This window comes from Hyaena hyaena, unplaced genomic scaffold, assembly GCF_003009895.1.
Source record: "Hyaena hyaena isolate Hyena2069 unplaced genomic scaffold, ASM300989v1 scaffold_121, whole genome shotgun sequence".
Lineage (NCBI taxonomy): Eukaryota > Metazoa > Chordata > Mammalia > Carnivora > Hyaenidae > Hyaena > Hyaena hyaena.
The window spans coordinates 774,502-793,812 of record NW_024080753.1 but is presented as its reverse complement, the minus strand read 5'-3'; the positions used below and the strand labels follow the sequence as shown (position 1 = coordinate 793,812).

Below are 19,311 nucleotides of genomic sequence, written 5' to 3'. Positions count from 1 at the left end.
CCTGTCACCTCTCAACTTCTCATTATGAACGAACATTAGCTTTGGTTACTGAGGGCGTAACAGGTTAGCGATTCCCCTTCCTCCATGCTCCGTGTCACCAGAGCCTCTTCTAGTTCAGGACCCTAGTTGCGGGCACTTCACTGAGCCACCCCGGTGCCCCCAGGACCTGTTTTAAAAGGCACGTGAACCAACCTAATTCGTATCACCCAATATTAGAAATTTACCAGAATACACACAGAATCAAAGTGGAGCAAGAACTATAAAATCTTTAGGGCATTTTGAGAATTCTTACCAGATGCCCAGAGGGCGCTCAAACTACTTCTGGGTTTTTTAACACAGTATATTGTAGGTGAAAATACATCGAGAGCTTTTCAAGTGTAATTATTTTTATTTTTAAAAATTTTTAACGTTTACTTTTTAGAGAGCGTGAGTCTGTCAGTGCAGAGCCCGATGCGGGGCTCGAACTCACGAACGGCGAGATCATGACCCGAGCTGAGGTCAGGTGTCTGGTAGACTAAGCTGCCCAAGCGCTAGGTAAATAAGGAATCATCAGAATTAGGACACCTCTGACGATTTACTTCCGGCCGATCCACCGAGGGTGAAAGGAGGTAACTAGTCAGCGGGCAGAGGGGAGTCTGCAGCCCCAAGCCCTGCCCTCGGGGGGACGCGGCGCCGGGCGCCCGGGGCCGGGAGGGGCGTGGTTAACACCTCTCGAAGACTTTGTACAGGTCGGGCAGGCTCGCAAGCTGCAGGACGCTTCCGTCCTCCGTGAAGTGTTTAGGAGGCAGGAGGTGTGCGCGGAAGGCCTTATAGACCACGTGTTCCACGGTCCACTTCCAGGGGTTTGCGGAGGCGGCGGGGGCCTCGCTCTGGAGAAGATGGGTTACAGGTCACAGCCCGCCCCGTTCACGCCGCCGACCGGCCCCGCCCCCCCCGCAGGTTGTGACCGGCCCGGGCCTTGCTGGTCACTGTCCTCCCGGAAGCTGGTGAGACGCCCTCTTCGGGCAGCGTCTGGGGGCCGCGGGCCTGCGCGCAAGAGGAGACTCCGAGGGCAGAAGGAACTGCCTGCCCGAGACTTGCTGCCCCGGAAACTCGGTTTCCACGTGGGAGCAGCGTGGGCCGGGGCAGGCGCGAACGGGAGGGCGGATCCCGACGACGACCTCGGGACGCCAGCGGGAGGCAGTGCCTCCGCGGGCCCTTCGGGCGCCCAGCCGAGCGGGGTCCGTAAGCCGGGCCGGGCCTGGGTGCGGCCCTGCTTTCCCGGCACAGCCAGGCGAGCGCGGGGACTCGGGCGCGGGCCCCAGGCTCCGCTCCGCAGGCTAACGGAGAGGAGGACCCGCCCCCCCCACCCCTGCTTCTCGCTGGGATGGCCTGTGCTTTTCCATTTGACAGTGAGATCATTCCAGACCAGCAGAAGGAAGCAAAACTCACGAATAAAAGCCGGGCAGTGTGCTAACCCTCCTGTGCAGGGAAATCCTAGCGAGGGGGAGGCGGCGGCGCGAGGCCCATGCCACGCCCGGCACCAGGGGCATCTTTGCCACATACCTGCTGGCCCGACAGGGTCGACTCCTCGCACACATACTGCTTCCGGATGGAGTAGAAGAGAGCGCACTCTTTGCTGAGGCTTTCGAAACACTCCTTTTCCTCATCCCAGTTCACCTGGTCCAGGGAGGGGACACGTCAGCACGCGCACCGCGCTAACCCCCACTTCCCGGCCAGGCGGGCACCGCACACCGCGCGCAGATTTCCAAGGGTAACTTCTGAGGCATCGGGTGTGAAGTGTAAGTGCCCGGGTAGGTGGGGGAAGGGGCCGGCAGCGGTCCCGCCCTCTGACGCAGGCGCCCTCCCTCTCGCCCCACCCCCCACGCCCCGCACACTGAGGGACGCCGGTCACTTGGTCACTTGCCTCGGTGGCTAGGCGCAGGATGAAGACAGGCAGGCCCTCCAGAGGCGGCACGTAGTTGTCGATCAGCAGGGGCAATCCGGTCAGGTTCCCTTCCTGCTGGTTTTCGGAAACGCGGCCATGGCAAGGGGACAAGACGTAGGACGGTCACGGTCTAATCGAACTCCGTGTCCCCGCTGCGCCCTCCGGGCCCTTCCTCCCCCCTGCACTCGGGGCTGCGCACCGCGGGCAGGAGAGCAAAGCACCTAAAAAGCTTTGTCCTGACGCGAGGCAGAAGACGATTTGTTTCCATGCGCTCACCCGCTCACGAACAGGGGCTGAGAGGCCCAGAGGCTACGGGGACGGGACAAGAAAGAAGGAAAGCAAGCGGCGTGGCGCGGCCTGGTTCACTGCGGCCCGCGGGGGCCGTGGGACTCCGCTCTCCCTCTCCTGCATCCCTCACGCTGGGAACAGAAAGGGGCATGAGTGCGGGCAGAAACGGCCGAGCCCCGGAGGCGCAAGCAGGGAGGGAGGACGTGCCGCCTCCACTGGGTGGGCAGCCCCTCCGCCCTGGTCCCGGGCCAACGACAGAACCAGCCTCAGGTGGAGTACACGACAGAAGCGCCCAGATGGCTGCACACACCTCATCAATCTCCAGAGAGAAATAGTCTGCGAGCATCTCCGCCTTCTTCTTCAGGAACTCCACGATGTACTCGGCAAGTCCTTCCTTGGGTCCGTCTTCCTCCGTCCAGCCGCTCTCGGGACTGTCCAAGGCGAGCATGGCCAGGTCGAAGAGCGGCGCCGGCTCCTAGGGAGGGGGAGGTGTCAACAGTGTGTCCACATGCAGCCACCTCCCTCCCGTGAAGCCGCCACAGGCGTCCGTGCCCCGCATGCGCTCTGGGTTGTGTTCATCCCACAGCAGAGGAGCTGTCACAGCAAAGGGACCGAAATGAATTCCTCGGTCCCAGTGCATATAAAAGTCACGTTTTCACGGGGGCGTATCCGACAGTCTATTAATGTGAAATCGCATGTGTCTTAAAAAACCTTTGTTTCTTAACTAAATTTCTTGCTGAAGACCGCTAGCCATCATCCGAACTGAATCCCACTGAATGACACCAGTCATTGATCAGTGTGTACTGTACACAAATACGGTAACAGTGGACAAGTCTGAAATACTGTGAGAACTACCAAACGGACACAGGGACGTACAGCGAGCACCTGCTGTTGGGAAAACAATGCCAACGGACTTGCTGTGCGCAGAGCTGCCACACGCCTCCGACCTGTAAGGGTGTGAGGTCTGCGACGTTTGGTGAGGCACAGAACAAATCCAAGACGGTGACGGCAGGTGGGAAACCCCAGATCTAACACGCATTCCCCATCTCTCACAGGGAAAACACCCCAAAACCCACAAGGACACCTCCTCCTTCCCCTCACGGATGGCCACTTGAGCAGAGAGGTGATGGCCTGCTGAACGGGCAGTCGGGGAGGCTGTGCGGAGGCACCTGCCTTCTGTGGAGCTCTAGCAACTCCACCTGCCTGCATATTTCTAGTGCCTCACTGATAACTAGAGCAAGAGGAGAGGGTGAATAAGTCAGATGACATTTCAGGTAAATCATCTGATGAGGAAGACTGAAATACATGGTTAAAAATAAGCCGCCAAGGGGCGCCTGGGTGGCTTAGTCGGTTGAGCGTCCGACTTTCGCTTAGGTCATGATCTTGCGGTTCGTGGGTTCGGGCCCCGCGTCGGGCTCTGTGCTGACTGCCGGCTCAGAGCCTGGAGCCTGTTTCAGAGTCTGTGACTCCCTCTCTCTCTGACCCTCCCCTGCTCACGCTGTCTCTCTCTCTCTCCCCTAGAAATAAAAATGTTAAAAAAAAAAAAAAGAAAAAAAAGCCGCCAAGGTGCCCCTGGGGGACTCAGTCGATTGAGCGTCCAATTTTGGCTCAGGTCATGATCTCACAGTTCATGGGTTCGAGCCCTGCATCGGGCTCTGTGCTGATAGCTCAGAGCCTGGAGCCTGCTTTGGATTCCGTATTTCCCTCTCTCTCTGACCCTCCCCTTCTCATGCTGGCTGTCTCTCTCTCTCTCAGAAATAAATTAAAAAAAAAAAAAAACTCCTAAATTTTCTTTCATTTCTCCCCCTTCTGTCGTTACTGTGGCCGTAATGCTTTACTTTTACACATGTTATAATCCTACACGACACTGTAATTTTTCATACTAATGGAGGAATCGATGAAAGGACCTGATGATTCTAAACATTTACGCTCTCAGTAACACCTTTAAAATCTGTGAAGGACCAAACTAATGGAAACGAAAGACAGAAAGACAAATTCAAGATTATAGTAAAAGGTTTCAATATGACCCTTTAAACACACTCTACTCAAGCAGACCAAGATACAGATACCTTCCCAGAGCATGGGGATCAGCACAGATCAGACCCTGGGCCATAACACAAGTCCCGATAATGTAAAAGGATTCAGGTATGTTCTCTGACCAAAATGCAATTAAATTAGAAATCAGTAACAGATACCAGGAAAATCTCTTGGGCAATGGAAACAACACATTTTTTTAAAATGTTTTATTTCTGAGGGAGAGAGACACAGCGTGAGCAGGGGGAGGGTCAGAGAGAGAGGGGGAAACACAGAATCCGAAGCAGGCTCCAGGCTCTGAGCTGTCAGCACAGAGCCCGACGCGGGGCTCAAACTCACAAACTGTGAGATCATGACCTGAGCCGTAGTCGGACACTTAACCAACTGGGCCACCCAGGCGCCCCTGGAAACAACACCCTTCTAAATAACCTGGGGGTAAAAGAAGAAACCAAAACAGAAATAAAGCATCTTGAACTGGGTGAAAATGACCTGTTACAATCTGTGGGAAGCAGCTAGAGCAGCACGCTGGGGAAACGTATTAGCACGTGAGCACCTGTGTCAGAATCGAAGGAAGAGGTCACATCAGTGCTCAGCTTCCACCTTAGGAAATTCAAAACAGAAGAGCTAATTAAACCCAAAGTAAGTAGAAAGGAAATAGTAAGGACCAGAGTAAATATCAATGAAATAGAAAACAGGAGAACAGAGAAAAATCAATGAAACCAAGAGTCAGTTCTTTGAGATCAATACAACTGATAAACTTCTAGCCAGATCGATTAGGTTAAAAGACAGGATGTGCAATTCCCAATATTAAGAATGAGGGGATCTAGACGTTAAAAGAATTATAAAAAATACTATGAACAACTTCGCACCACTAAATTTGAAAACAGACAAATTCCTTGAAAGAAACAAAAACCGAAGCTCAGTCAAGAAGATAAAGATAACCTGACTAGTTATATATGAAAGAAATTGAATTTGTAGCTACAGACCTTCCCATGAGGCAATCTCCAGGCCCAGATGGCTTCGCTGGTGAATTTTACTAGACATTTAAGGAGTAAACACCAATTCTACACAGAGGGGACTCTCCCCACCAATAATTCCGATACCAGTATTATGCTGATACCAAAATGAAAGACTACAAGAAAACTAAAAACCAGTATCATTCATCAACATATATGTAACAACTGTAAACAAAATTCTAGAAAATCTATTTCAGTCACTTATAAAAAGAATACATCACACACAAGCAGTGTTCATCCCAGGATTGCAAGGTTGGGTTTTAACATGAAAACGAATGTAATTCGTTATGTTAACAAATTAAAAAACAACAGCACACAATCATCTTAACAGGAGGAGAAAAGGCGTTTGACAAAACGCCATATCCATTCCTGAATAACAACGCCACGCAAGCAAGGACCAGAAGGGGGTTTCCTCAACCTCCCAAGGGGCATCTCATCTGTATGCACAGCAGAAGGCATACGTAACCCTGAAAGTGAGTGTGCTTCCCCCCGGGATCAGGAACAAGACCAGGATTTCCATTCTCACCTCTTCTATTCCACACTGTACCGAGGGCTCCCCACTGCAGTCGGTGGGGGGAGGGAGAGAAAAGCCGTCGGACTGGACAGGAGGCATAAAAGTGTCTATTCCTACAGAGGCCAAGATCACCTACGTAGAAGCTGATGGAATCTACAGGAAAGCAACTGGGACGTCCAAGCGAGTTTGGCAAGTTTGCAAGGTGCAGGGTCACCGCACAAGCACACCTGCATCTCTGCGCAGCAGCAGCTGCAGCAGCAAACAGTTGGCAGATGTTTAAAATGCCATCCATCCATGATGGTGTCAAAACGGGGGCATTACTATGGGATAAATCTAACAGAAGATTTCCTCACCGAACTGGTCTGCAGATTAAAGAGAGTCCCAGTGAAAATCCCAGAAGGCTTTTTTGTAGAGTATGTCACCCCTAAAAAGAAAATCTAAAACTACACAGATAAATAGGATTTTAATTCTAAATTAAAATTAAGCAATGAAAAGGTCTTGGAAGACACGACCTAATATTATTAGCCGGGGTTGCTTGTGTGTGTGGGTCACGGGCTTTAGAGGATGTTTATTCCAATTTTTCTCTCTTTACAAGTTTTCTTAAGTAGATATGTATTAACTTAGATAACAATAAACACGTCTTTAAGCTTGGCTACCAAATGACTGTTCTGCTTTGTATACAACTGTATAAAGACTGTAGAAAACTGAAGACCCTTCCCTCTGCAAATCATACAGTATAGAAACTGTCCTAAACATAGTTAGGAAAATCTAATACACAGCAAATCAGATATTAGGGTAGAGCTGCTATTTTCAGAAATGAGCAAGTGTTGGAAGTTTCAGAAGTGAGAAGCAGGAAATAAACTTACCGACAGCCTCAGAACACCAAAATTGGCAAAATCATAAATAAGGATCTGGTAGAACAGTTCTTCGCTGAAAATAAAAATGAAGACACTTTAAGGAAATGCCAACCCTCAGTCAGGACGAATGGGAGAAATAACCGCTGAAACGTGGACGGGTCACAGGGACGGCTCCGCCTTGCTGTGGAGCGTCTGCCGAGACCCCCTCCTCCAGGGCGCCGGGGCCCCCCCCATGGGCTCCAGTCACGGCGGCTCCAGCTCTCCGGCTCCACACGCACCCGAGAGCACTAACGCTATATCTCTAAGTCACCCATGGTCTGTCCACAACCCCTGGTGCTGTGAAAGGTGATTGAACGCCTTTGTAGGTGAAACTGAAGGAATCCGTGTTTGCTTACCTTTTCCCCACTTACAAAGAATCCTGTCAATATTTTTTATTTATTTATTTTTTTTTTACAACCCATCATTAAACATGGTATGGAGTGTACAGGGAGGGCGGGAGGCCACCCTGGTGTGTGGGGCCGGACGAGGCACTGGCTGGCCATGTTCCAGAAGCAGCCGTAAAGTATACGATACACTGAACTCCTTGCACAACACAGGCCTGGAAGAAGGGCACTTCAGAGGTCTTCAGCAACCGCAGCCACACAGGGCTGTTTAGAGACTTCTTTCCACCACCAGACTGGACAAAGCATCTGGTACCTTCACATTATAATGGGGAAACCGAGGCACTCAGAAAGAACCCGACTTGTCCCAGGTTGGAGTTAATAAGGTGGAAAACGAAAGAGTTGGGTCCAGACACTACTCTGAACCTGGTTCTCAATCTGTTTCTTTTACCTTCTCCCTGGGAAAGTGTTCGCATTTTTGACTCACTAGAATTCTAGGACTGGTCTGGATTTCTGTTCGTGAAATGAAAGAGCCTGACCACAGCTGCGATTTGGAGCCCTGGAAATGCACTTACACAGGCTGGAAAAGCAAGAACAAGGGCAGCTGAATTCCTAACGCATTAACAAGAGACCACTCACCGGACAGGCCATAGCGGTCTCCAGGCAAAGACAACGAACCCTGACCGGAGCTGCACCGACGGGCGCAAGAGGAGTGAGTTCTTATCCAAGGACGGACATGAGCCAACAGTGAGCTGTACGGGGGCAGTTTCAAGGTGGGGGAGGTCAAACTGTCATCTCGAGAGCCGCCCTAAGTCACGTCCATAGCTGCCCTGCTCGCAGGCTCAGGAGGCCCTGAGGCAACAACAGGGCTGGTGGGGAGCCCCCCCCCCCACCATGGGCAGGCGATGTCTACTAGATGCAGGGTGCCAGCACCCTCCCCTCGGTGCGGCCTACTTGAGGACATACATACTACAGGTTCCAGACTCACTACAGCTCGCCCCCCAAGGTCTGTGGAGACAACAGAAACGTGCGGGCTACGCGCAGAGCAAACGGCACCGACGTCACCACCCTTTCTGCGCTCGTCAGCCCCACAGGCTGGTGTGGTGGCGAGGGTAAGCCCTGGCTGAGGAGGAAAGGGGGCCTCGGGTCTTCTTTCTCTTGCATCCCACACAGCAGATGCTAGAATGCTCCACCAGCACTAAGCCCCAAACCCTGGTCCACGGCGGCCAACATTTACGAGCACCTGAGACAGAATTTAGGCAAGTGCCGCGTCCACGGTCACATTAAATGGCAAATGGCTCATTCTGGATTTGAAACCGTATCTGTCTGACTCCAAAGCCTGGGACCTGTCCAAACATACCTCAGTTTGGTGGTGTTGAGAAGGTACAGCTTGGTCTGATGCTGTGCCAGGGCCCACTGCGCGTTCACACAGCCCACGAAGGAGTGGTGGTGCAGCATCTCTCGGAGAGCTGGAAAACAAGAAGCCGGTGACGTCGTGACATCCGCCTGACACCCCTCTGCAGCCCAACGCCCCAAGCGCCAGGACGAGAGACAGCAACGCAACGGGATGTGGCCCAAAGATGAAGGGATACTCAATGATTGTGACCCCAAGCGGAGCAAGGAGCCAGGGAAGTACTGAGAGCTGTGAGGCCAGCTTTACCCAAAGGCACCAGAGGAAGCTCAGGAATCATGAACGCCAGTTTCTGCAGGCTCTGAGGTGCGGAGCAGGCAAAACAAAACCGTAGGACTGGTTTGAAATGGGGAGACGAGTGGGGGACCACTTCCCTGGCACGTGAGGCTGAGATGCCAGGGGCCGCACCTTCCGGCAAAAGAGAAGACGTAGTGTGTCCTGTGCTCTCGGGGCAGTGAGCAGGCCTCTGCCCACCTCAAGCCTGGGTGTGGGGAGCGAAAAGAAAAATTACAGCCCTGAGAATAAGCGCGTCGCCTAAAAGCTTGTATGGAGATTAGGGCTTAACGTGATTCCAGGGCTGACTGTCCCTCCAGGTCCCTGACAGAATCAAATGTAAATTCTCTGTAGAGAACCTCAGTTTCAATCCAGGCTTCAAATAATCCCCCACAGATAAAATACCAGGAACTAGCAGTCAAAAAATTACAAAACACACAAAGAATGCATCAGGAATTAGAATCCAGAAAAAACCACATGACCTCTGCAGGACACTAAAGAAGAGATCTTAACGGGCCTGGGCACACGGGTGGCTCAGTCGGTTTAATGCCTGACTCTTTTTTTTTTTTTTTTTTTTTTTTTTTTGTTTTGTTTTTTTTTGTTTTTTATTTCTAGGAGAGAGAGAGAGAGACAGCGCGAGCAGGGAAGGGTCAGAGAGAGAGGGAGTCACAGACTGAAACAGGCTCCAGGCGCTGAGCTGGCAGTCAGCACAGAGCCCGACGCGGGGCTCGAACCCAAGAACCGCGAGATCATGACCCAAGCGAAAGTCGGACGCTTAACCGACTAAGCCACCCAGGCGCCCCTAATGCCTGACTCTTGATCTTGGCTCAGGTCATGACCTCATGGCTCATGAGTTCAAACCCCAAGTCGGGCTCTATGCTGGCAGTGTGGAACTGCTTGGGATTCTCTCCCCCGGCCCTCCCCTGTTTGTGCTTTCTCGCTCTCTCACTCTCTCTCTCAAAATAAATAAATAAGCATTAAAAAAAAAAAAAAAAGAAATAAGATCTTCAAAGCGTTCAGAAACAAAAGAGAGACTACCCACAAAGTAATTAAACATAAGACTGATAACTGGATGTGCAGCAACAACAGTGGAAGCTAAAAAATGACAGAACACCTTCAATGCATTAACAAAAGGTAACTGCCAATCTGGAATTTTAAAACCAGCAAAAACACTTTTCAAAATGTGGATGAACTGGACAAAATAAAACTCAGTTTGCCACCTGTGACATCACTGAAGGATGTGCTTCAGGCAGACCATGAAAGTTCTCAGGGAAAGAATTCTGAGCAAATAATACTTGCTAAATCCAAACAAACAATAACAACATATTATGGAACAATATGATATGCACATGAAAACCATGAATCTGATACTATCCACTAAAGACAAATTCCCGGAGGACTAGGGATTTACATAAAGCATTTTAAAAGGTAACAAAGAAGTATATCTTTAATTACCTCACAGTTAGAAAGCATCTTCTAAATAAGAAGCCAATCTGTGAAGAATGACTCATAAAATCTGCCTATGTTAATCTAAGAATTTCTGTTCATGAAGCAAGTGTTTATTTAAGAAGAGAAGATGGATGAGTCCTAAACTGGGGGAAGATGTTTTCATGTAATGGATTATCATCTGGAATACATGAAGAACTCCTCAAATCAGTTCAGAAAGACTAAAACTCAACAGAAAAATGGGCAAAACACTTGAACAGGCACTTCATGGAAGGGGAACTATGCTTAAATGTGTTAGTACTCAGAGAGATGCAAATAAAACCACCATTAGTTATCATTTCACACACACTAACTGGTAAAAAACCTGACAGGATCAGATGCTGGAGAGAAAGCAGAACAAATGCAATGTCTATACGTTCTTGGTGGGACCAACAAGGTGCACATTTATCCGACCCCTCTGAAAACAATTTATCATCTTATGACCCAGGAGTAGCTTTCCCAAGTAGATACCCACAGCCGAGCTTCTAAACCCGTGTGCCAAGCTCTTGAATCTCTCGTGGTCAGGAGCGGGTGGGGTATGAGCAAGCAAGGATGAAGCCATGTGAGTCCTCTAAATCTCCCCTGACAGCAGAGTGAATGAACAAACATGCAGTCATAGTCACCACATGGAAACTATACATAGAAAAAGTAAACCAGAACTATACGTAATAAGACGGATGAATCCTAGGAACATAATGTGTGGATACATACATGTATATAGCAAAAAATGTATATATACATATATACACATACATACACACATATACACATATACATATATGTATACATATGTATATGCATATGTGTATACATACATGTATATATGAATATTAATATATCCTATATATACTATACATATGAACATATACATATATACATACATGTGTATATATATTCGTATTCATACGTATTCATGTATACGTATATATGTAGTAAAAATACAATATGATTCCCAGGTGCCTGGGTGGCTTAGTTGGCTAAGCGTCTGACTTTCGCTTAGGTCATGATCTCTCGGTTTGTGGGTTCGAGCCCCTTTTCGGGCTCTGTGCTGATTGTCAGCTCAGAGCCTGGAGCCTGTTTCAGAGTCTGTATCTCCCTCTCTCTCTGACCCTCCCCTGTTCACGCTGTCTCTCTCTATCCTAGAAATAAAAATATTTAAAAAAAAAATACAATGATTCCATTTATGTAAGACTTAAAACTTACAGGCTAAACAAATTTTTTAGGGCTACAAATATAGTGGTAAAAGTAGGTTAAAAAGAAAAGACATAATAATCACAAAATTTAGGATGGTGATTACCTTTAAGGGAAAGGGAAGAGGGCGGATTAGGGGAGAAGCATGGAAAAGATTCAAAGGTGACAGGCAATGCTCTCTCTTCAGCAGATGCTCACGTTTTCTTCTACAGATCCTATGTAAATATTTCATAAATTTGACTCTGTATTTACCAATATGTGTGTGCATGCGTGCGTTTTAAATGGAAAAGCAACATACCACCACCACAAAGGGAGTGGGGAAAAAGGGTTTGGAAACCACAGGAAAGGGTCAGGGGACAGCAATAAGCCTGTACATCATGTTTTCACTACTCAGCACTTTTTTTTTTTTTTTTTTAAGCGTGGGCACCACGACTGAATTCTCACGCTGTTACATAAATTCTGTAATACTCTGTCCTCCCAAACTCCAGTAAGAAGAGGCTTTTTTTTCTCCCTTCACTTTTTAGAATGAAGTGTTCCCCTCTGTTTCCCACTGGAAATTCCTCTCTCCACAGGGTGTACTGCGTAGGCGGGAAATGATTATTTTAAAAGCTGGCCAACATCAAATAATCTTGAATAATGAGGCACTGGAGGAAAGAGAAATCCGCTAAGAAAAGGGTCAGAGATTTTTCCATACAGATTTTCCATGGAACCCGCTGGCGCATCCGAGCTCCCGAGGCCCGGCCCTGGCAGCCAGCGGGGAAGGCGGAGGCGTCTGCTGGCGTCTGGCGCGGGGCTTGCCCAGGTGCCCTTCCATCCAGACGGGCCTTGTCTTCCCGGGGCCTCTGGAGGCTGCGTGGACCTCGAGCACCTCTCTTGCACGCTTCCGTTAGACAGGTCCACAGCATGGGACGTGTTGCGGGCATTTCCTTGCCATTCTGCCGGCAGCAAAACGGGGCAGGATCCTTGGTCCTTCTGTGCTTCGAGGCCGAACCACACATCCGCGTTCTCAGTGGAGGCCCTGGGTCTCGGCACGTTCTCCCGAGAAGCAGCAAGGAGAGCCAAGGCCGAAGGAGGCGCGCCCGTCCTCTACTCCTTACTGGCCATCTGCAGAGCAGGGGCTCGGCGCCCTGCCGGCCTGCGTGCAGACGCCACCGCACACCGCCCGTGGCTGTCGTCGGAGACGCCCGGAAGCCGCCGCGCGCACCAGGCCGTCGGGGATGATCGGAAGCCCTCCCAGGCTGGCCGCACGTCTTGGCTGAAGTGGCCTCTACTTGCTACAGCAGATCTTCCTCTTCCCTTCTGCTGTGGCCAGTCACTGGCTCCGCACTCCCCACAACACCCTGGTGTCCTGTAAGGCAGGGGCCAAGGCCCATTCACCTCCCTTTCTGCCAAGGGCTTGGCATCGGGCATCTGTGCAGAGAAGATACTTGACAGAGGTCGGCCAAGCTGATTTCCTGTACCAAAAGAAACTATCATCTGGGCACAAGGCCTATGAAAGTATGAACATTTAGACCCAGGACTGTTCACCTAAGAGCAAGAAAATGAAATTGTGGATAAAAAGTGAAGCACATTTTCACATTCAAATGATAGCAAAAGACATTACTACACTCCTTATCCTCATACATTAGCGGATCCAAACTACGGAACTAGCAGAAGTTTAGTCACTGCTAATCTGAGATGAGCCTAATTCCATGGAACCCTACGCTGGAAACTGGGCCAACACTTAACGTCGTTTCCTGACTGCAAGCGTGCCCGCCAGGAAGGCGGAAATCCAGCAGGACTCAAGAGAGGTATCTGAGTGTTCAACCCTGACATCCTTCCGAATAAGGCTTCACCGCCCCGGCTGCTCCCCTCAATCCTGAGCGCACCCGCCAGCACTCTGAGGACACCAACAGGGGGGCAATAAGCGCGGCAGACGCGATCCCCGCACAGGATACGCTCGTGTGCTGTCGATTATTTGTAGGTTGAATAATCACACAAATAAGCACAACTAAGAGTGCTGTTACAAGGAGAGCACCCCGGACTCCTTTCCTGGGCCAGGGGCTGCTGTGGGGAGCAGCCAGGCTGCTGGTCTGTGGAGGCCCAACAGCCTAGCTCACCGAATCCGCGCTTCAGGGAAATCCCTGAACGGCATTCACCTCAGACACCAGCAGCTTCCCGCACCTGGGGGCCGTGGGGGTACCGCACATGCCGGCGGCAGGACCCCAGGCAGAGGGCCCTCCCCTCGACGGGGGCTGGCGCTGAGGGGCCCCACACACGGGATCCTAGGTGTTCCTCACAAGGGCCCAGGAAGACTGGTGCAGAGCAGGACAGTGATGCCCCAAAAAGGGGAACGATTTCCAAGGGGCTCCACTCCCACACCACGGGCACCACTGTCACGGACACTGCTCCTGTGACCCCCTCACGGGCGCACCTGAATACCAGCCTCAGACGCAGGATCAGGTCACGAGGCACACCGGCCCACACAGGCAGCTCAACCCTGGGCCAGCCACCCCTGCCCTCATCGAGGCGTGGCGTGGGACTGCTTCCGGTTCCCACCACCCGTCCTCTCTGCCTCCCAGGCCACGTCCTCATCCTCACAACACCTGACAGCGGCTGCTTTGCCAGCCTCACAGGGCGATTCAAGTTCAGGGAGAAAACGGGTACAGACACACCATTTGGGAACATTTAGATTCGTCGTCTGAGCCTCAGCAATGGACTCTAAACCTGATCAAACTTGATGCAGGTTACCTTTATACTGCACCCAAAATAGACTGCAGTCAGACAGAAATTTCTCGAAACTTGAACTTTAAGTAGCCTGCTTTGCAGGAGGGATACAAACCCTCAAGGAAGACTCAGTAAATTCCAAGTCTCAGGGAGGCTGTCAGCTGAAACTACTGTAAGCAAGCCTGCGAAATCAATCAAGTTAACAGCCCACCTCTTTCATTCTATTTAAAAAGGTTTTAAAAGCTCCCAGCTTGAAAGCCAGTAAATGGAAGAACTGGAGCAAATCTTCATGGAAACCAGAGCTAGAAGCCAACTGGCGGCTGCTTCTACAATGGCAAGGCCTCAGTCACAGGAAGCGCTGACTCTTCCCACGCATAGAGACACCCGTGTCTTTGCCCACGTGCGGACAAAGGCCCAGAGTGCAAAGGAAAGAGAGAACATGGAAAGGCAAACGGAGGTCTTCCTGAATTGGTGCAAATCAGGGGTCACCGAGACAGAAAACTGTTAACGGGGCCGCTGAGTCGTGGCAGCCGCTTTAGAAGCTTGAGGATTACTGTGAACGGTGCTAAATGCACCTCGGCCACTCAGGTCTTCGCAGGTTAATCCAGGCTGTCGTATTTTTAAGACACAGCGTTGAAATGTAACTGTTCTCATCAGGAAACGCGTCACACATGAGAACGGGGAAGGCCGCGGCAGAACGGCGGAGGCTGCAGAGCAGAGCTGCTGGCTGGAGCCTGGGCCGGGTCAGCTTGGGTGGGGGCACTGTTCTACTCCTCAACCCCTCCCCGCTCAGGTCATGCCGGGAGGGGACTAACCCGCTTTAATTCCCAAAGCTACGTTAATTAGCTTTGAAGTAACAGGGACCAAAATAGGGCCTCTAGACTCCAGTATTAGGAAAAGCTGTTTTGGGGCGCCTGGGTGGCTCAGTCTGTTAAATGTCTGACTTTGGGTTAGGTCATGATCTCCCGGTCTGTGGGTTCGAGCCCCACATGGGCCCTGTGCTGACGGCTGGGAGCCTGGAGCCTGCTTCGGATTCTAAATCTCCTGCCTCTGTCTCTCCCACACACATGCTCTGTCGCTCTCTCAAAAATAAATAAAAGATTAAAAAAAAATAGAAAAATAAAAGAAAGGCTGTTTCTGAGGAAGACGATATTGATTTATGATTTTATCTTCAGGATATAAAAATATCTACTGACTCTTTACTCTGTAACAAGTCTTTTACTGACGTTTTATCTCTAATCAGCACAATCCTCTTCAAGGGTAAACTGATCTCACTTTATGGATGAGGAAAACTGAGGCACAGCAAGGGTAAGTCACGGGTCACACAGCACGAGGGGCAGTGCAAGGAGACCGGCTCAGGCCGTCTGAAGCCTGTGTGCTTTAGCAAGAGCACATCCCAGTGGGGCCGCAGACCAGAGTCCTGTGGACGGTCACCCGGCTTTGTGAGCTACGAAGCACACTCAAGAGTATTCAGATGACGGCCTCACTGTGCCTGCCAGGGTTTAACGAGCACACCGACGGTTACACTTCAGAGCAGGGACCACGTGCCCCTTCCCTCCCAGCTGAGAATCATCTTCAAGCTGCTGCTGCTGCTGTGGTCAGTAAAGGGAGGCCTATGTGGCACACTGAAGTGGCCGCTGCCCCAATACGAGTCCTTCCTGTGTTTCCAGAAACTTCACATTGGCGGCTCCGGCCCCGGGAGACCCCACAGACCCCAGCATGTACGTACTCTCATGTCCCCGCGCGTTAATTTCTTCCTGGAGGCTGAGCACACTGGTCAGGTTGATGATCCTCCTCCGCGGGGTACAAGCTGCCGTCATGTCCGTCCGGGAGTCGCCTTCTGCCATCTCCACGTCCAGGCTTTCCCGGGGCCTCTTTCTGTAATGAAGAGAAGGAGCCCATAGATCACCACTCTTAAAAACAAATTTCACGGACACGTCTTGAGAAGGGAACGGCTGTGCGTGCCGGCTCTGCACGTCGGGGGTGGGTCCCTGTACGGCCGCAGGAGGGCAGGACTGGCCTGTGCTCCAGCGCGCTGTGTGTTGGATGGCCCTGCGACCGCGGGACCTAGGCATCCCCTGTGCACTGCAGGGCCTCGAGCTGGGCGCTGGCCACCGTTCCCTGTTCAGCCTCCATCCAGCAGGAACAGTGCCAGCTCCACGCCTGCCCTCACCACGCCTACTTCCTAGCTGGAGAGTCAGAAGAACACAAACAGCTCATTCCAAGTGGCAGCAAATACCAGGAAGAAAAGTAAACCCAATGATGGGGCAGGGGGAGGGCCTCTCATCACCTCGCAAGAGGTCTTGCTTTGTCACCCCAGGTGACGTATAAGCCCCGAGGGACAAGATGGCAGAGCCTTCCTAGGCCCAGAGCACAGGCAGTTCAGGCCAGGCACACAGCACTGTGGCCAAGCACCCAGAGGGACACAGAAGGCGGGGGACTGTTGGGGAGGCAGGGCGGATGCCCCCAAGTGCAAGGGGAAACGTTGGTTTTCAGCTGATGAGTGACACAATTTCACGTCTGGTTTCAAAGATTTCTTTCAACCGCTGTGTGGTAAAGAGCTGGTGGTGTTCCGTCCCCCGGGACAAACAGAATCCCAGCCCTGCCCTGTGGGCTGCGAAGAGCATGGAACAAGTGTGTGTGCATGTCCAGCACAGGCGGCTTCTCTGCCGTGGCAGCGCCCTTCTTATTCTCTGGAAGCAGCCGCACAAGTTGTCATGCCAGGCGGATGTGGCGACGGGCAAACTGGGGTCCCCTAACTTGTCTAGGTCCCAGCAGGCCCTGTAGCACCGGGTGGCAGCTGCCGTGCGGGTGGGCAGCCCGGGCAAGTGCCTTCACCCCGCGCCCAGGGGCAGGACAAGCCGGCAGGTGAGGAATGTCCGCCTGAGGTCCCAGCGCCGCGCTCTGCAGGGCGCATACTGGGGACGCAGCTAAGTGACGACTGTCATCCCCACCGCCAGCCTGTGGGCTTACCAGGAACTGGGAAAATGCATCTTTGCTGGGAGGGATGGAAGCAGCTTGGGGCGGGATGGAGGAGAATGCTCCCCCAGCCACCTCTGCTGCTGACGCTCGATCAAAATCCAGTACTGAAAATATAGGAGAATCTTCTGATTTTTGCTTTCCGGTGTGTGTTTAACCCGTGCTGGGAACCATGGACATGTAAGATACTTCACACGCTACCGGGTGGGGGACTCTGGAGCCAGGGTCAAAGGCAGGGCACCATCCCCCTGGGGTCAGAGGCTGAGCCAGATGGAGAGGCCACAGGCGGCTCTCCCGCGGCCAAACCAGCAGAGGCGCGCTGCCCCTCCCGAGGTGCATACCTGGGGTTACCTGGGCTGCAAGGGGGCCCCCTCTTCTCTGCCGCGTCCCCCTCCAAGCCCTGAGGCGCGGCAGGCTCCTGGGGTCCGAGCGCCTCCTGGTCCTGCTGCCTGGCCCGGCTGCCCGAAGCCTCCGTCCCCTCTCCCGGGACCGTGGCCGGCGGCTGCCCGGACACGGCCTTGCCTCTGGGCTGCAGAAACGCATCGAGCTTCTGTTCCCGCGAGTCTGTGCGGACCATCTGGTGGGCATAGACCTTGTCGCCGCCTCCGGAAGTGCTCGAGGAGGTCACACCCACTGTGGATTTAACCACCTCCCCAGAGGGGCCAGCAAGACCTGGTAGTAAAGTCTGGATCAAAAAAGAAGGAAGCGGGTTAAAAAAATTTTTTTTAAGTAAGATTCTTGGCCACTATGACCTTTCAAGGTCAGTGGTATTTATGTCACACATGATTCATTCTATGTTTGATGCTGAACTCTTACTGTATTCAATCTTATATGTTTCAGTAAAGTAGAATCCATTAGAAAAACCCCTAAAAACAGGGGCAGTGGGAAGACTTAAATATGAAGTCAGTCAGTCCACGTCCCAGGGGCACCTGGCTGGCTCAGTTGTAGAGCATGCAACTCCTGATCTTGGGATTGTGAGTTCAAGCCTTAAAGTGTAGAGATTACTTCTAAAAAATCTTTAAATAAAAAATAATAAAAATAAAAACACAGAACCAGGTACAGCCATCATTCCAGAGGCAGGTAGAATACAGAGGGAGTTCTGACCAAAACTTGAACTTTAAAAGACATACCAGTAAAAAATTCAAATATTCAACAAAATCCTTGTAATTCTAAAATTGGTTTGAATTGGGAAATATTAAAGTTCTCCTATTTTTGTCTTTTTTTCCCTTCCATAAGAGGATTTCACATTTTTTATTGTGGAAAAATACACATGAAGCTCACCATTTAACCATGTTTAAGTGTACAGCTGTGTGGCATTGTGTCACATCCCTGTGCAGCCATCACCGCCACCCGACTCTAGAACTTTTTCATCCATCCAAACGGAAACTCTGACCCCATGAAATAACCCTCCAATCTCCCCTACCCACCAGCGACTGGCAGCCGCTAGTCTATTTTTAAATTTACGTATTTCCTAGCTCTGTCCGCTGGCAAGGCCTAAAGCCAACGACCACCCAGCAGCAGTAAGGACCCCTGGCCTCCAGATTATAAGCTCTAAATACTGCCCCCACTAAAATAAACCAGCTCCTTGGAGAAATGGCCAATTCCAAGTACAGAGTGAGCCCACATCATCTTCTCCTGCCGGAAGCAAGGAAACTATCAGAGACTAATGGACATGGGTCAAAAGGACAAGAGCAGCAGCTTGAGGGGGACTTTGCTGGTCTGAGATGGGAAAACTTGAGCATCCAAAATAAAAATGACTCTATTTAATTAAATGATACAGCTTTGTTAACAGTTACGATAAAATACTGAAAGAAAGAAAAAGATGGGGAGGGAGAGACAGAGAAAGACAACGAGAGACAACAAAGTCATTAAACATCACTGCAGATCGCAAGGACACCAACTCACTCCTTTGCAAATTGATAATTAAAGAAGCAGAATTCAGCATTCAGCCTTACTTTCTAATACGAACTGTATTTCAGGATAATCAAGAAGCTCTAACAAATGAGAGAAAGTTACTGTATAGAGAAGAATTACAGTTCGCTACTGTAGAAAAAATGATAAAAACAGAAAATCATAATCTTGCAATCCGAGTAAGATACCAGATTCAGGTAATGGTCCTCAATGAATGCTGAAACCACTCGGCTAAATGTTCCTGGAGAACAGAACAACGAAGGAAAGAGCTTCACCAGCTGAACCCACGGAAGGGTCTCATCGCCAAAATGACACAGTCGGCATGCGCCTCCTGCTGGG

At 50.9% G+C, this 19,311-nt stretch overlaps 1 protein-coding gene across 3 annotated transcripts in view; it reads right to left on the bottom strand.

Moving 5' to 3' along the window:
- Positions 1-407: 407 nt before the first annotated feature.
- Positions 408-19,311, bottom strand: part of MLH1 (mutL homolog 1) — a 39,628-nt gene continuing 20,724 nt past the window's right edge. For all 3 annotated transcript variants that reach the window (XM_039237230.1, XM_039237231.1, XM_039237232.1), the window contains 8 exons: positions 17,403-17,746; positions 15,812-15,960; positions 8,377-8,485; positions 6,646-6,709; positions 2,526-2,690; positions 1,907-1,999; positions 1,546-1,659; positions 408-869 (listed from right to left, as the gene is read on the bottom strand). In XM_039237230.1, the coding sequence (XP_039093161.1) occupies positions 702-869; positions 1,546-1,659; positions 1,907-1,999; positions 2,526-2,690; positions 6,646-6,709; positions 8,377-8,485; positions 15,812-15,960; positions 17,403-17,746 (1,206 nt within the window). In that variant the 3' untranslated portion in view covers positions 408-701. The remainder of the gene's footprint in view (positions 870-1,545; positions 1,660-1,906; positions 2,000-2,525; positions 2,691-6,645; positions 6,710-8,376; positions 8,486-15,811; positions 15,961-17,402; positions 17,747-19,311) is intronic.